This window comes from Rhinolophus sinicus, chromosome 8, assembly GCF_057876585.1.
Source record: "Rhinolophus sinicus isolate RSI-liver-muscle chromosome 8, RSI-T2T, whole genome shotgun sequence".
Lineage (NCBI taxonomy): Eukaryota > Metazoa > Chordata > Mammalia > Chiroptera > Rhinolophidae > Rhinolophus > Rhinolophus sinicus.
In genome coordinates this window covers 16,130,225-16,147,075 of record NC_142508.1, presented here as the reverse complement: position 1 = coordinate 16,147,075, position 16,851 = coordinate 16,130,225, and the positions used below count along the sequence as shown (strand labels likewise).

Genomic DNA, 16,851 nt, shown 5'->3' with positions numbered 1-16,851 from the left:
CAACCCACAAAATGGGGAGAAAATATTTGCGATAAGGGTCTAGTATCCAGAGTATATAAAAGAAGTCTTATAATTCAACATTAAAAAAGAAAAATAACCCAATTAAAAAAAGAAACAGGCTAAAGGTTTGAACAGCCATTTCTCTATAAGAGATATACAAATGCCAATAAGCATAGAAAAAGGTGCTCAGCATCATTAGTCATTAGGGAAATGCAAATCAAAACCACAATGAGATACCACTTCACACCCACAATGACGACTATAATAAAAATGATGGACAATAAAAAGCACTGTTGAGGATGTGGAGAAAATAGAGCCCTCCTACATTGCTGGTGGGAATGTACGGTGGTGCGGCTGCTTTGGAAAACAGTCTGGCAGTTCTTCCAAAAATTAAACACAGAGCTAACATATGACCAACAGTTCAACTACTAGGTATATAACCAAGAGAATTGAAAGCATATGTTCACACAAAACCTTGTACACTCATGTTTACAGCGGTGTTGTGGCCAAAAAGTGTAAACAAACCAAATGTCCATCAACTGGTGAGTGGATAAACAAAATGTGGAATAGCTACACAAAAGAATCTTATTTGGCAATAAAAAGGAACGAAGTACTGACCCATGCTGCAACAATGACGAACCTTGAGAACATTACGCTAAGTGAAAGAAGCCAGGCACAAAAGACCCCATACATCGTATGATTCCATTTAGAGGGAGTGTTAGGAACAGGCAAACTTATAGATACTGAAAGTAAATTAGTGTTTACAAGGGACTGGAAAAAAGAAGGAAAGGGAAGTGATTGTTACTGGGCATGGGGTTTCTTTACGGAGTGACAAAAATGTGCTGCAATTAGATAGTGGTGATGTTTTCACCACCTTGTGAATGTACTAAAAACCTTTGAATTGTACACTTTAAGAGGGTGAATTTTCTGGTATGTAAATTATATCTTAATTTTAAGAAAATAACACACCAATTAGAAAAAAAGATTTAATTAAAAAACAAAAAAACCCACGGACATTGTTTATAAAAAAAAAAAGTAAAAAGACTCTGATAGATGAAGAGAGGAAGGCACCCCACCTAGGGACCTCAGGAGCCAAAGAAGGATATGACAGTTGAGTTACCTGGGTTTTTGTTTGTTTTGTTTTTTTCCTCATATACTCTAGACTTGAAGCTGAAGAAGCCAGCAACCCAGAAATAACAATAAACAGATAAAAAAAAAAAAAAAAAAAAAAATCCCTGACAAAAGTCTGCTGTCTCCATCCAAAGGACCAGGAAAACGGGCAGCCTAGCAAGTCAGAAAACCATCAGACTATAACTGCCTTATTCCAGCCAAACCCCACAGAAAAGCTGTGGCCTCACTTGCTAGTAAAGGCCAAGTGGGAGCTTTAATTTCCATCGTTGCTGAGCTGTGGTGAGATGCCATCCAAGTACCACAAAGAGGAGAAAGAGGGTGGGGCTGAAAAAGTATTCTAAGATATAGTGGCTGAAAACTTCCCACATCCGGTAAGTGACATAAACCTAAAGATTTATATAGAAGTTGAGTGAACTCCAAACAGGTCAAACCCAAAGAAATCCAAACCAAGACACACCATAATTAAATTTCTGGAAAAAAAAAAAAAGTCTTGACAGCAGCAAGAGAAAAAAATGACACCTTACTTATATGGGAAAAACAGTTTGTATAACAGTAGATTTCTCATCAGAAATCATGGCAGCCAGAAGGAAGGGGCACAATGCTTTTCAAGTGCTGAAAGAAAAGAACTGCCAACCCAGAACCCTATACTCAGAGAAAATACCCTTCATGAATGAAGGGAAATCAAGACATTCACAGATGAAGGAAAACTAAGAGACTGTCACTAGCTAAAAAAAGGGTAAAGGAAGTTCACTGATTATAAAAGAAAACAAAAACAGAGCCTTAGAATATCAAGAAAAGGAAAGAATACAGTAAGCAAAAGTATGGGTATATATATATATATATATATATATATATATATATATATATATTCTTTTCAAATGCCCATGGAACTTATACCAAGACAGACTACATCCCGTGTAATAAAATGAACACCAATACATTTTTAAAAATTGAAATATTGACAAAGTGCATTCTCCAGCCACAATGGAATCAAACTGGAAATCAATAACAGAAATTTAACAGGAAAATCTCCAAATACTTGCAAACTAAACAATATACTTTTAAATAATCCATGGGCGAAAGGGAGGTCTCAGGAAAACAGAAAGATACACTGAACTGAATGAAAATGAAAACACAACATAGCAAAATTTGTGGGATTCAGCTTAAGCAGTGTCAAGAGAAATTTATAGCACTAACTACATGCATTAAAAAGAGGAAAAGTCTTAATAATCTAAGCTCTTACCTCGAGAATCTAGGAACAGAAGAGCAAAATAAACCCAAAGCAAACAGAGGAAGGACATGATAAAGATAAAAGCAATGAAATTTAAAACAGAAAAACAATAGAGAAAAATTGATAAAAGCCAGAGCTGGTTCTTTGAAAGGATCAATAAGATGGACAAACCTGTAGTGAAGAAAAAGATGTGAGAGAGAGCGAGAGCGAGAGAAAAGACCCAAGCTACCAATACCAGGAATGAAACAGGGACTATCACTTCAGGCACTACAGGCATCAGAAGGGTAATAAGGCAACACTAACAACACCTTTATACACATAAATTTGAAAACTTGGATGAAATGTACTAATTCCTTAAAAAAAACAAACTACCACAACTCATCCAATATGAAAAAGATACTGGGCATTTATCCCAGAGAAATGAAGACTTATACATACAAAAATCTGTACACAAATGTTTATAGCAATTTTGTTTGTAATAGTCAAAAAGTGAAAACAACTCAGATGTCCTTCAACAGGCAAATGGTTATACTGTAGCATAGCATGGACTACTACTTAGTAACACCACCACCACCACCACCACCGATAAACACAAAAGCTACTAATACACACAACAAACTGGATGATCGCCGGTATGCTGAGCGAAAAAGCCAATCTAAAAATCATACATCCTGTATGATTCCATTTACATAGCATTTGAGAAATTATAGAAATGGAGAACAGATGAATGGTTGCCAGGAGTTAAGGAGGGGGTGAGGTTGGAAAGCGGATGTGGCTTTCACAAGACAATATGAAGGGTCCTCGTGGTGACGGAATGGTTCTGTATTTAGACTGTATCCATCAATGCCAGTATCATGGTTGTGATTTTTCAGTATAGTTTTGCAAGATGTTACTATGGGAAACTGGGTAAGGAGTACACAGAATCTCTATGCATTATGGTCACAATTCTACATAAATCTACAATTACCTCAAAATAAACAGCTTAATTTGCAAGAACACTGGCTTAAAAATCTCAAAATATAAGATGACATAAGTAATTACGAAGTATTATAAAAAGCAGATATAAGTATCTCAATTTAAAAAGAAAAAAGCTGAAATTAATTTCAGGTACTATTACTGAGTCAAACTTTGGTTAGGAACTGAGAAATTAAAAGAGAAAGAAATGGGTGTTCATTCACAAATCCCAGTGCAACTTCCAAGAGAAACACATCAGAAGATACAAACCTACAGACTGGAAAAAAAACCTCTTAAGAATTTTAATTTTAAGAAGGTTCTAAAAGAAATGCATGCCTTTATAGTAGTCTTCAAATGTGATCTGGACTCCTTAGGGAAAATATGGCATTTTTAATCAAAGTGCTTCCTTCACAGAATAGCTTATTCCAGAAGGGCACGTCACAGCTGCAGTAAAGGGGCAGACAGGTAGAGATGGACAAGCTGCTGGCAGCTGTGGCAGAGGAGGCTGGGGAAATAGTGGAAAAGCAGGGCCAAAGGGACAGTACACCGGACCTGCCTCAGCTCTGCAACTCTGCTTCCACATCCTGTATACAAATCCCAGATCTAGCTCCTGCACTCAACTTCAAGTAGGTCACACAATCTCTGTGCCACCATTTCCTCTTTGTCAAAAAAAGATGAATATTTTTTTACCTCCCATCAAACAGGATATTTGCCAGGAAATATCTGTACAGCACGGAAATGTTTGAAAGAAAGGTCCCCAGAAATAGTATCTGCAAGTGTGGCAATAATGCAAACATGGAAGTCTTTTATATGAGGAAACATGTATAGTGGAAGATAATGATTTTGAAGGAGGCTGGAGAAAGGGCGACAAAATGAAGGAGATTGAAACAAAGACAACAACCCACTGTATCTTCGCAGTTGTCTTGAAACCTACCGGCAGAATTTTCAGTATTGCTAAAAAGTCATGCGACACCCCAGTCTACCAGCAAAATCATCTTAATAGGATGGATTTCCCACGGCAGGCTTAGAAAGTTTGAAAAAAAAAAAAAAAAAAAATCAACAACCAAAATCTCCCACGGCTGCAAATCCAGTAGGTGCCTGGGGAATAGTATTCGTCACAACACTGAAAAATGTTAACAGCATGGAAATAAGCTGTAATGCACTCCTAAATTTCATTTTACCTGAATTGCAGCACTAATTTAATTTTGTCTGGAATTTCAGTTACTCATTCAAGTCTGTCTGCCTCCACCTTCATCTAAGCACTCTGATTGCAAAAATCACGATCCACACTCATCTTTATATGTCCCATGGGCCGTAACTTTGCATGTAGCTGGCACTCTGCAAATACTGAATGGAACAAACGTGCACAAGGAGAACCGATTTAAGGTGTTGCGAAATAGAGGCTGACCTCCTGATATTTATTAGCCTCAGCCCTGCAACTTATTGACCAATGTTTTCATCAATTTCTAATACGCAAAATTATGTAAACAGAAATTTTTACTGATAATCTGAAAAATAACTTTTGAAGATAAGTCTTGAGCCCAGAAAGACATCAGACAAGACAGTGAGAAACTGTCATACCAGGTGTGACATGCTGCTGCTTCTCAATAATTAGCTATTGGAGTCAACAAAAAAAGTTTCAATTTACTAATCTTTACTCACCAGTGTCCAGTCTTGACTTGACATGCTGATACTTTGGGTTTTGTGGGATCCTTTTGGTCAGATACTAAAAAAACAAACAAAAAAATCACAATTAATTGGGTTAATGTTAGGATAAGGGTGGCAAAATGGGGAAAGAATCAGATACATTAAAAAATAGAACAAATGCTAAAATTTCATTGAATTTAAAGATGAAAGGAACTGCAGACTGTCTCCTCAAAAGAGGACTCTTTGCATGCAACAACATGTCCACAGGTGAAGATGGTTATCTTGTTTCTATCAAAACATTTCCCTATTTTGTCAAAATAATCTCATAGCACTATGTAACGAAAGGACTAGGATAAAAGTTCTTGACAATTATTCCTGACATTGAGCCCACATTGGTCTCTAATTTCCATCCAGTCCACTGTTGCAACCTAGAATAAGCCATCCTACTCTGCCTCTTGTCCTTTTTAACTATACTCTGTGATGGTTTGTAGGCCATCTGCTCTGAATACCCTCTAGATTTTACCCACATCTCCCCTAAACAGTGGCATGTGGATCCAGATTGAGCACAGTGCCCAGATGCTGTCAGGCCAGGACCCGGTTAGGCAGGCCTTTCCCACCGCTTGCCAGGAATCTAAGCCTCCACAGATGTCAGTATGATGGCATCTGCTTTCGGGACAGCTGGGGCACATCATGGGCTCAGGGTAAGTTTCTGGTCAGCAAAAAGACCTATGTTGGGTCTCCCCTGTCCTTTCCTCTGGTAGTGAACTCTGAATCTAAGCACGAGACATTTACTCATATTAAATTTCAGTGGCATTTTTGAAAGCCATTAAGTGAGGGAAGGCTAATGAATCAAGACATGACAAAATACAGCTTTCTTGCTCAGGTTTGTTTCTAGCCTGCAAATATGAAAACCATATGTTCAGTCACAGGTAGCTGTGGAAGATGAAATTAAAGCCAGGTAATACCTTTCCAGCTTCCTCTTCTGCCACTCACCCACAGGTTCCCAAGAGTGCCACACTCATTCAGGTCTCCAGTCTCAGCAAAGGTCTACCTAGCATGCCTTTGCTCAACTTCTCCTTGGAGAAGACTTCACTTCCTCTCTATGCTGTCCTGGGTGGAATGAGGTATTTTCTTCTCCCTGGCTCCCAGCATATGGACACCCTATACCATGGTGTACACCTTGACCTTCTTCTCTCCTCTAGGATTTCCTTGAAGGCAGGGAAATAACTTACTCAAATTTGTATTTACCTAGGACCTAGTACGTAGTAGGTACATTTATTGATCTTCAATCAATAAATGAATATCTAGAATGAGGACCATATTACAGCAATGACCTGGTAGTTCTTAGAAGGAAACATCAAACTCTAAAACCTGTATCACTCGCCCTTGAAAACACAGGTAACAACAGCACGTAGTTGAATTCCTTACAACTATCACCTACTATTTTAATACCTAAAAAAAACCAAAACAAAACAAAAACAGAGAAAAAAAATCTTAGAATAAAAAGGTCAGTTCTTGAGCGTTATTGAAAAACTCATTGACATTGCCTGTATTTTTCATTTTACCCCAGGCAAGTAAAACCTTCACCATGGATACTTAGCACTGGTCCTCAGATGTGTCTTGGAACCCCTGAGCTATTTTACCTTGAGAGAAAGGTTTCTCCATCAGATCAGTAACCTGCTGTCTAGAAGAGAAAGTGAGTCTAATGCCAATTACAGCTCCTTCCTAGACAAAGATGGGGAAGATTCTTAAGTGAGAGAAGGAAAATATTCAAAGTCTCTAAAGGGGACTTTAGGATGAGTTCCTCAGAGGGAGACAATATCATGGCAAAAAACAAACCAAAAAAAACAACAACAAAAAACAAACAAAAAAACACACAGGGAAAACACGTGCCTGGTAAATTAACTCAAGAAAAGCTAATACTAGAATTCAGTTATCTTAGACTAAGATATTTTCTTTTCTTTCCTTCTTTTTTTTTTCACTCTGTAATTTTATAATTTCTATATGCTATTTCTTATTTTTACTTTTGTTTTGTTTTTCCCACTAGTTTCCTAGCAAAGCTTCTTCTGAAAAAATTCCAGGCTAGTCTCTGCTGAATCAAGGGGATTTGTCCATACCTAAGCCAACATAGCTAAGAAGTGAGGGTGTCTCTGGGGACCAGGTGTGGTGGCAGTAGAATGATGGGGAGAGTGTGGACAGCTGCAGTCAGAGAGCCCTTCCCGCCCCCGGTTTTCCCTTACATAGACTAATGAGAAATCCATATGCTGCAGTAGAAAAATGTACTATTTCTTTCCCACTTTCCCATTTTGGTCCAACTTCTTGTTCTTGACTTTCTAGCACCAACCACAATGTAAAACTATTTGTGCTCCACAAAAGCAAAGCACCACAGATTGTATGGAATTGCCATAATTTTTCCTTAATATTCTTGCTTTGGGGGTGACTGTTTCTTGACCTACTGACCAACTGGCTTTCTTCAGTTACATAAACAGGATGGAATGGTGGCAAGTGAAAGAGCTGAGAAAGAAGCTGTTTCAAAGGAGGATTATTCATTCACTCTGCAAAGCCTTACTGAGCAGCAATCATTCGTTCAGGCGACATCTACTAGGTGCCTACTAGGAGTAAGCCACTGTGCTGAGCACACAGAGGTAAAACAGCCCTCGTCACCTAGCTCTCACTGAGGCTGGGAAGAAAGACAAGTGAACGAACACATGCCACACTGCATGATAAATAAGGAGAGGGAAGCTGAAGGCACAAGAGGAGCTTGTAAGATTGGCCCCTAATCCAGACCAGAAGAGTTAAGAGCCATTTCCTGAGGGGTGACTTCTAAGCTGAAATCCGAGGGCCGAGGAAGTTAGTCAAGCTAAACTAGTGGGTGCGATCTCCAGGGTTTCCGGTAACTGGTAGACCTGGAGCATAGGGGCCCTATGGGGGTCAACCGAGGTTGGAGAGGCAGACAGGGGTAGATCACAGAGGGCACTGGATCCTCCGTTTTATCCTGTAGGTAACTGGTTCCAAATGGGCGATTTTCCTTCTCCCCTAACCCCGGGGACAAATGACAATGTCTAAAGACACTTTAGGTTGTTAGAACTGGGTGACAGGCCAGGCATGGTGGTAAACATCCTACGACAGAAGAGTCCTCACAACAAAGAATTAGTTGGCCTAAAAGGTCAGTAGGGCTGAAGCTGAGGCGCCCTGGTGAAGATGACGGGGAGTCACTGAAGAAAGTTGGAGGAGTGCTGGGATTGTATTTCCATTCCAGAAAGATCACTGTGGCAGCACTGTAATAGGATCACAATCAAGAATACAGGCATAAACATCAGTTAAGAGGCAGTTGTGCGAAGGGGATCTGTGGTCCTAAGGAGGTAGCAGTAGAGAGGAGGAGGAAGAGACAGTCTCAGGAAATCTATAAGATGTAAAAACAATATGATTTAAAATTGGTGTAACAGTGTGTGTGTGTGTGTGTGTGGGGGGGGGGGTGATAGTGATGCCATTCTGCAAAAACAGGGACAACGAGGGAGCATATTGAAAAACAGGATGTGCTCCGTTTGGGGCATGTTGAGTACGAGGCCTCTGTGAGTTACCCAGAACGGAAGTGGCCTGGAGATCAGGAGAGAGATCCTGGCTAGAAAAAACAAGAGTTGGGGTTGTCAGCACATGGGCAGAAGGGGAAGCCATGGGAATGGACCAACTCATCGTTGGAGAGTGTACAGACCGAGAAGAAAAACCCTACCATTTAGGGTCAGGTGGAGAAAAGCATCGTGGATGAGACTCACAAAAGGCCAGAAGAAAGTGGGTCATGAAAACTGGAGTTTTAGGAAGAAGGGAGTAGACGCCAGTGATGGGTGCTGTCAAGTCAGTGAACAAGAGGTCAAATATGAACAAGCGAACAAGAATGCAGGTCAAGTAAGAGAACAACAGAAAAATGAATTTGGATTGAGCAAACCAGGACATTGGTGAGAAGCCTGGGTGGATACGGTTACAGTCAATTGACAGGAGCAGAAGCAAAAACAGCAGGTTGGGTGTAGGAGAGGGGAGGAAGGAAAGAAGAGGATAGTAGCCAGATGGTCTTTTTTTTCCCCCCCTTGAGAGTTGCTAAGGAATAGTTTTTGTTTTGTTTTGTAAGAAAGGAAGATGTGAGGATGTTCATAGGCTTAATGAGCCGGCCAACAGACACTGAAAATGCGGCAGGAAGGTATGGGAACAGAGTGGGAGAGGATGAGACCCAGTGCCCGGGTGGAAGGGCCAGCTTTGGAGATACTATTTAAGATAAAGATATAAATAGGTGGTCGTGATGAAGTCCATCAGGAGAGAGAAGCAGAGAAAGTTCATGTTTGTGGTTATTATTACAGGCTTGCTTGTGGGTAACCAAAAACGCCAAAGACGCTTTGAGAGCTTACACCTTAGAAAGGGTCAAAAGACAAAGCCCTGACGACCCACCCCATCCTAGCTACTTAACTACTACTTAGCTTTCAAGACCCGGCACAAACATATCTTCCAGAAGACTCCTCTGACGGCCCCAGTCGGATGGAAATCTCCTCCTGGCCTGCACCATCACAGCACTTGGTACCATTGACACTCCTTGTACTTGTAGACCTTTTACCTGCTACAAGGCCTTGCCCTAGTGGGAGAGCAGTAAGGACTGCCAAATGGATGAAGGTGGTTCTGAGACCTGAGCAACACGCAATGTGTGTGCCAGTGCCATGTGGGCAGCAGACACCGAGGGCTCTAGGAAAGTGAAAGAGGGAGAGCTCACACATGGGGTGATAAGGCCGCACTCGTGGAAGCAATGGCACTGGAACTGTTTTGAGGGCTGACCTTCTGTGGATAAAAAGATGGGGGGAAAGGATGGAAAAAGTATTCCATGTGCAGCAAATTTTAATAGCAAAGCCTCTTTAAAAGCATGTGTAAAGAACAGCAAATTTGCTGGAGAAGTTCCAAGAACAACAGCAACAATAATAAAGGTAATTGCTGCTAACATTTGTTGAGCACTGAACTCTGTTGTCAGGCGACTCCCGAAGCATTTTACCTCCATTATCTCATGTAATCCGCGTAACCACCTGTGAGGTAAATATTATCACCCTCATCTTACATATTAGGAAACAAAGGTGGAGTGACTTCCTGAAGTTACTCAGCTGGTAACAGTGGTGGAACCTGGATTTAAACTGGGCAGTCGGGCTCTAGAGCTTGCACTCTTAAACGCCGTACTGTACAGCCTCATTCTGGCAGGAGTGCTGAATATGGGGTCCGCTGATGGGTCTTAGGAGGTCCATGAGTCCTATGAAACTGTATGCAAATTTTTGAGTGTATGTGCATTTTTCTGGGGAAAGGCTCCTTAGCTTTCGCCAGATTTTCAAAGGAGTTTATAACCCCCAAAGGGTTAAGAATCACAGGTGTATGGAATTGTGTGCTAAAGGCTGGACATGGATAAGCAGACTCCAAGTGGAGAACCCCGGATGGAGAATGCATGTCTGGATGAGACCCTGAAGACAATGGAAGGTGCTAAAAATACTGAGCTATGAGCCACACAATCAAAGAGTATTTTGGCAGATTACTAACATATGCAAAGTAAGACAGGGCTTTGTGAATACATGAATGTTGGAGAAGAGGGGAGAATAATGAGAAGTCGACAATAGGATTTTTCTGAAAGAAAATCACCAAAAAATGAGTGAGATTGTCTGAATCACAAATCATTAAAAATGAATGAGCTTTTCTGACTTCCCACCTCTCTTACAATGAAACTCACAAGGTTGTTCGCACTTCAATTGCAACATATGTAATACGATTTACATTTAAAGGATGTAAAAAAACACCATCATACATTTTGTTCAGAATGTCTCTACTTATCTCCTTTGTAGAGAAGTCCATAAAATGAAGGGAGGGGGTGTCAATTTCAAAAACAGCCTCATTTAAGGCAAAGACATTTAAAAATAGGTCTTTTAAAGGAGAACTTTTTTTATTACGGGAGTTTTAATCTGGTCCAATTCTATTGATCTCAAACACCAACCATGACCCGTGTTCACACATACAGCAGCCCCTACTTTGCCAGCAGCTACAACTTGCGGCCTCTTTTATTTTTCAAGATGGCCACACAGAATTTGCCATTCCACTTAGACTGTGATGTAGGCACTCCTCCCATCAAGGTTTCAGGCTTATGTTTCCTTCCCTGGAAACTGGACAGCCCCGTGACCATGACGGAAGTGATGTGATATGACTGCTGAGGCTAGATCATAAAAGGCAATGCAGCTCCCACCTGGGTCTCTTGGGACACTTGTTCTTGGAAGCCAGCCACCCTGCTGCGAGGAAGGCCAATGCACATGGAAAAGGCCACTGGTAGGTGGTACGGCTGGCGGCCCCAGCTGAGGAGGTCCCAGCCAACAGGCTGAATGAACAACCAGACGTGTGAATGATGAAGGCTTCAAATTCACTTGGGCCCCAGCTTCCATCTCTCTGCAAAACCACATGAGAGCGATCCCAAGTGAGAACTACCTAGCTGTGTCTAGTCCAACTCCAGAACCAGGAGAGATAATAATAAAATGACTATTGCTATTTCAAGCCACTAACTATGGGGGTGATTCATGACAAACCAATATGTAATTGGAATATCCCCACTCTTTTTCCTTTCTAGCTAAGCTCCTTGGGGCGGGGGCGGGGGTGGGGGACTACACCGGGTATTTGCACCTCACTCCTCAATCCATTGCAGGATGGCTACTGTCCCTACCATTCTACCACAGCTCCTGTGGCCAACATCAGAGATCCCCTAATTGCCAAGTGGAAGGGCTACTTTTCGGTCTTTAACTTACTTGGCGTTTCTGTGCTGTATGATACTGTTATATGGCCCCATCTTCTTCAGTTTCCACTCCTTTGACTTCAGTGATATCTCTCTCCCTGGTTCTTCACTGACACATGGATCATTCTTGTCAGTCCCTTAAACACTGTATCCCCCAGGATTCCCTCTTCTCAATCTATAGGTTCTCTGTGGGCCAAACACTTAGGTTTAATTCCATTTATATGCCTCTGATTTCTAAGTAGTGAACTCCAGCCCTGCCTTCTCCCAGCTCAGACATATATTTTTACTCATTCAACAGATATTAAGGAACAACTAACTATTGTGTGCCAGGCAGGAGTACAATGCAGACAAGGTCCCTATCTTATGTTCCTATAAGTGTGCCAGAAATAAATAAGCCAATGAAATCATTACAGATAATGATCTACTGGGCGAAGAGAACATATTGAACAAGTGCACCTAATTCCACTTCCTTCCAAAGCCTCAGTGAAGACCCATTGAAAAGAATGTATTTTAAGGACATAATGCCCCCCAAAACGTAGAGTGGGAGAAGTGATAGCAATGGATTTCTGAAGTCTAGAAAGCACACCAAGTGAAAATGACTTGATGGTCTCAAGAAAATCAAATGGAGAGGCAAGAACAATTCTTAAAAGTCTAAGGAATCGAGAGCCCCAGGCACCTCCAAAGAAGGGAATAAAAGGAGAGTAGCTGAAACATGGAAGAATGGCTGACGGCAGAGTGAGCAGCAGTGGGATCTCCCGTACCTCGGGGTGACTGCCTCTGCCCCTCCCATAACAGATATCTACAGATTTATTCCCTGGAAAGGGTTTCTGGATTGGGAGGTCTCCAGACACAGGGAAAAGTGGAGATACCATTACTGAAAATAGAGGTAGTAAGTAAATGATGCGTACTAATGTTGAGAGTTAGCCCTGATCCCCAATTCCTGCAGGAATTCAACTAGGCTTTTACTCTCAGGAGAGTGGGGTTTCTGGGGAAAGTGACCAGCCTGAGCAGAAAGAGGTAAAGGTACAGACGAGGATCAGCAAGGCCTTCCCCCAAAATTCTTGTGTTGAAGCCCTAATCCCCAATGCAACTGTGTTTGGAGATAGGGTCTTTAGGAGGTCATTAAAGTTAAATGAGGTCGTAAGGGTGGGGCACAGATCCAATAAGATTAGTGTCCTTTATAAAAAGAGACAGTAAAGAACTCGGTCCCTTTCCACATGTGCACACAGAAAGAAGTCATGTGAGCACACAGCCAGAAGGCAGCCATCTGCAAGCTAGGAGAGACCTCTTACCAGAAACCAAATTGGCCAGCACTTTGATCTTCAGCTTCCCAGCCTCCAAAACTATGAGAAGTAAATATGCTTTTTAAGCCACCCAGTCTGTGGTATTTGGTTAAGACAACTCGAATTTACTAATACCAATATTTACGACAAAACAAGAACAAAAATAGCAATATGGAGGAAATAGACTAGGGGACAAATAGTTTTAAAAACTATTATTAGAGATATGAACACACACATACACACACAAAATCTTGTTCAGCCATGTGTCACTTAACAATAGGGATATGTTCTGAGAAAGACATCGTTAGACAATTTCATTGTTGTGCAAACATCATAGAATGTACTTATACAAATCTAGATGATACAGCCTTCTAAATACCCAGACTATATGGTATACCGCCATCCTCTGTACTTAGTTTCTAAAAAAAACCTAAATGTAAGCTTATTACACAACCCAGCAACTGTACTCCTGGGCATCTATTCCAGAGAAATGAAAATTAACATCACAAAGAACTGTACCCAAAAGTTCATATCTTTATGTGGAACAATGCCAAACTGAAAGCAACCAAGATATCCTACAATAGTTGAATGGTTAATTAAACTGTTAGACAGCCACACCACAGAATACTAATCAGCAATAAAAAGGAATGAACCATTGCTACAGGCAACAACTTGGATACATCTCAAGGATGTTATTCGAAGTGAGAAAAAGCCAATCTCAAAAGGTCACATACTGCATGATTCCATTTATGTAACATTTTCAAAATGACAAAATTACAGAAATGGAGAATACATTAGTGGTTGCCAGGGGTTAGGATAATGAGGAGGAAGAAAGTGGATGTGACTAAGAGAGGGTAGTACGAGGGAGATATTGTAGTTCTGTATCTTAATTGCAAATCTACACATTTGGAAATCTCGATTATATTAAATCTACACATGTGATTAAAAGGCCTAGAACTATATATACCTTGCACAAACACCAATTTTCTGGTTTTGATATTGTACTATACTTACGTAACATACGACCATTGGGGGAAACCGGGTGAAGGGCACATGGGAGTACTTCGGATGATTTTTGTACATTCCTGTGAATCTGCATTTATTTCAAAATTGAAGTTTTAAAAATGACATCAGAGTCCAAAACAGAGCTCTGAAGAATGAAAAACATGATGGCAGAATTTAAAAACTCAATAGAAAGATTGGAAGATAAAGTTAAACAAATCCCCCAAAGAGAGAAAAAAAAGACAAAGAAGTGGAAAACTGGAGATAAAATTTAATAAAATTAGAAAACCGGTCATATTGAAGCAACATCATAATAACGAATTCAAGAAAGAGAGGATGGAGAAAATGGGAGGGAGAAAGTCAACAACAAATTAATTCAAGAAAATTTTATAGAATGGAAAGCATGAGTTTCTGGTGCCCACCAAAATGAGTGAAAACAGATTCAGAGCCACGAATGTCTTTGTGAAACAAAATAACACTGGGAACAAACAGAAGCTTCTACAAGCTTCAAGAAAGAAAAAATCAAGTCACATATAAAGGAACAGAATGGTTTTGGACTTCTCCACAGCCAACAGTGGATGCTAGAAAGACCACAATACAATGTTTTCAAAATGCTGGTGATTTTCAACCAAGAATTCCATACTCAACCGAACTCTCAGGCAAATAAATGTGGTATAGTAATAGCATTTTTAGACATGCCAACATTTTAGACATAAATAAAAATTTCTTATGCACTCTTTCTCAAGAAACTACTGGAAATTGTGCTCCACTAAAACAAGAGAATAAGTTGGATATTGTCATCGAGGACACAAACCTATAATCACACACATCATCCCTGCTCCTCTCCCCCTACAATCCTTCGATGTTATCCATATTCCTAAACTCTGTATGTCATCAGCACCAATGAGTAGCCCAAGCTGGGAACCTAAGCCATCCATCACTCATTTCCCAAAGCTAATCATGAAGTCTTGATGATTTTTACCCCCTACATATTTCTCAATTCTGTTCCTAGTTCTGTGGTCTTACTTTAGGTCTATATCATAATAACCACCCAACCAATTTCCCTATCCCCCGTTTTGGGCTCCTCAAATCCATTCTCCACGATATACCTTGGCCATCTGCCTACAACGCAAATCTGACCATGTCACTCTTTACTTAACTCCTTAAAAGCTTCACGAATTTTGAGCAGCAGACAAGATAAATATCTGGCAGCCAAACTGCCTCTCTCCACACTTAGGTCCCCCACTTCCGTGACACTCTCCTGCAGAGTCTAAACACAGCCTCACAACTTTCTCCGCGTAGCTCATAAGTATCCACCATGACATGAAACAACTTGCAACTCCTGTTCAATATAAAGCCCAGGAACTTTAGCAAGGCACAGAAGGCCTTTCCAGACTTTACTCCTGCCTCTACAGGGTACGGTCCACTCCCATGTTTCACACCTCCTCAACTGCACTCATGCTGTTCTACCGGGGGTGCTTCTTCACCTGGCTAATAACCTTGCCATTTCAGGCTATCTCCATAAGCTGGGTGCTATCTTTCCTCCCTGCTCTCTTAACATCTGGTCCCCCCACCACATTGTACACAATTCCTGTTTGCAAGTCTCCTTCCCTAGACTGAACTTATTCAAGGACAAAGGCCTGGGCTCATTCCCTAGCACCCACTGCAAGGTGGGAGTCCAGTAAACATCTGTTGAAATTAAATGGCCACAAATGCAGCCGGGCACTAGGGGTGAAACAGACAAGAAAGTAAAAGGACCTATGCGGAGGGGGTAAAACTAATGTTACATTTTGTGTCTCTTCCAAAGGACTTGGTCTGCTTAATCCCTGCTCTCCCTGGATCCCCATAGAATTTATGGCTCCTTTTGCTTTTGTTCTTTTAGTGTTCAGGGGCTTCCTTCGTATGTTACTTATGTTTTGCAACTGCCACTCCTAGACTGTAAGCCCTTTGAGGGGAGGGCTGCGTCTTCCACACTTAGCTCCTCTTAGTGATAAACGCCAGCGTGCAGTAAGCATGTGCGGGACGACGGCCTCTCAGGACCTGATAACAGCCGGGCTGCCCCGGCCCCCAGGCCCGCCCCGCCTCCCTGCCGTCGGCAGACCCCTCCTCAGGCCGGCCGCTTCCCGCCTTCCGGCCGGCGGAAGTCGCCCGCTGCTAGTCCCTGCCCACGTGGGGCCTTTTCCGGTGCGCCCTTCCCCTCCGCCTTTCCGATCCGGACCTGGCCCTCACCTCAGGATTCCCAATGTGCCTCCGGGCAGACATATTTGCTCCAACCGACCACGCTCGGGGTTCTAGCCTCACGGGGAGCCTCTAACCTTAGCTTCCTACCCCCACAACCTCGCTCAGCCGCCTCCCTATAACCTCTTCTCCGATTGGCCTGCTTTCCCCGGCCAGCCAATAGAGACCCCATTTACTATTTCTCTGCTGGGTCAAGGGAGTAGGAGACACCGCTGAATGGTTGCCAGGGGCAACGCGGGACGCCGGCTGCGGAGGCCTTTTGTGTTCTCCGAGGGGCCGCGCGGGCTGCAGCCTTAGCGCGGGAAGAGGGGCGCGGAGGAGGGGCAGGCTGGAGCCTGCGCTGGGGCTGCTGTGCTGAGCCCGGGGTGGGGGAAGGGCTCGAGAGCAAGGGAAAAGCAAGTGTTTCTAGCAAATGTGGAAGAACAAATGCGGTACAGCGCACGACCCCCCACCTTAAGGCCATTTCACACATCTGGGCGACTTCTTCGACCATGGGGCATAGGTATGGGGCAGGGTTGTTCAGCAAGAATGGGAATCTGTAGTTTATTATTTTCAGGTTAAGTTATATGCAAATTATG

The 16,851-nt window shown here is 42.0% G+C and overlaps 1 protein-coding gene across 2 annotated transcripts in view; it reads right to left on the bottom strand.

Annotated features, from left to right (window-relative positions):
- Positions 1–16,386, bottom strand: part of CEP41 (centrosomal protein 41) — a 41,689-nt gene extending 25,303 nt beyond the window's left edge. Inside the window, exons 1-3 of one of the 2 annotated variants that reach the window (XM_088799916.1) lie at positions 16,265–16,377; positions 11,214–11,410; positions 4,979–5,042 (exon numbers count right to left, since the gene is read on the bottom strand). In XM_088799916.1, the coding sequence (XP_088656042.1) occupies positions 4,979–5,042; positions 11,214–11,279 (130 nt within the window). In that variant the 5' untranslated portion in view covers positions 11,280–11,410; positions 16,265–16,377. Of the gene's footprint in view, positions 1–4,978; positions 5,043–11,213; positions 11,411–16,264 lie in introns of both variants that reach the window. The other variant, XM_019751234.3, reaches the window with a different exon arrangement.
- Between the last annotated feature and the right edge of the window lie 465 nt (positions 16,387–16,851).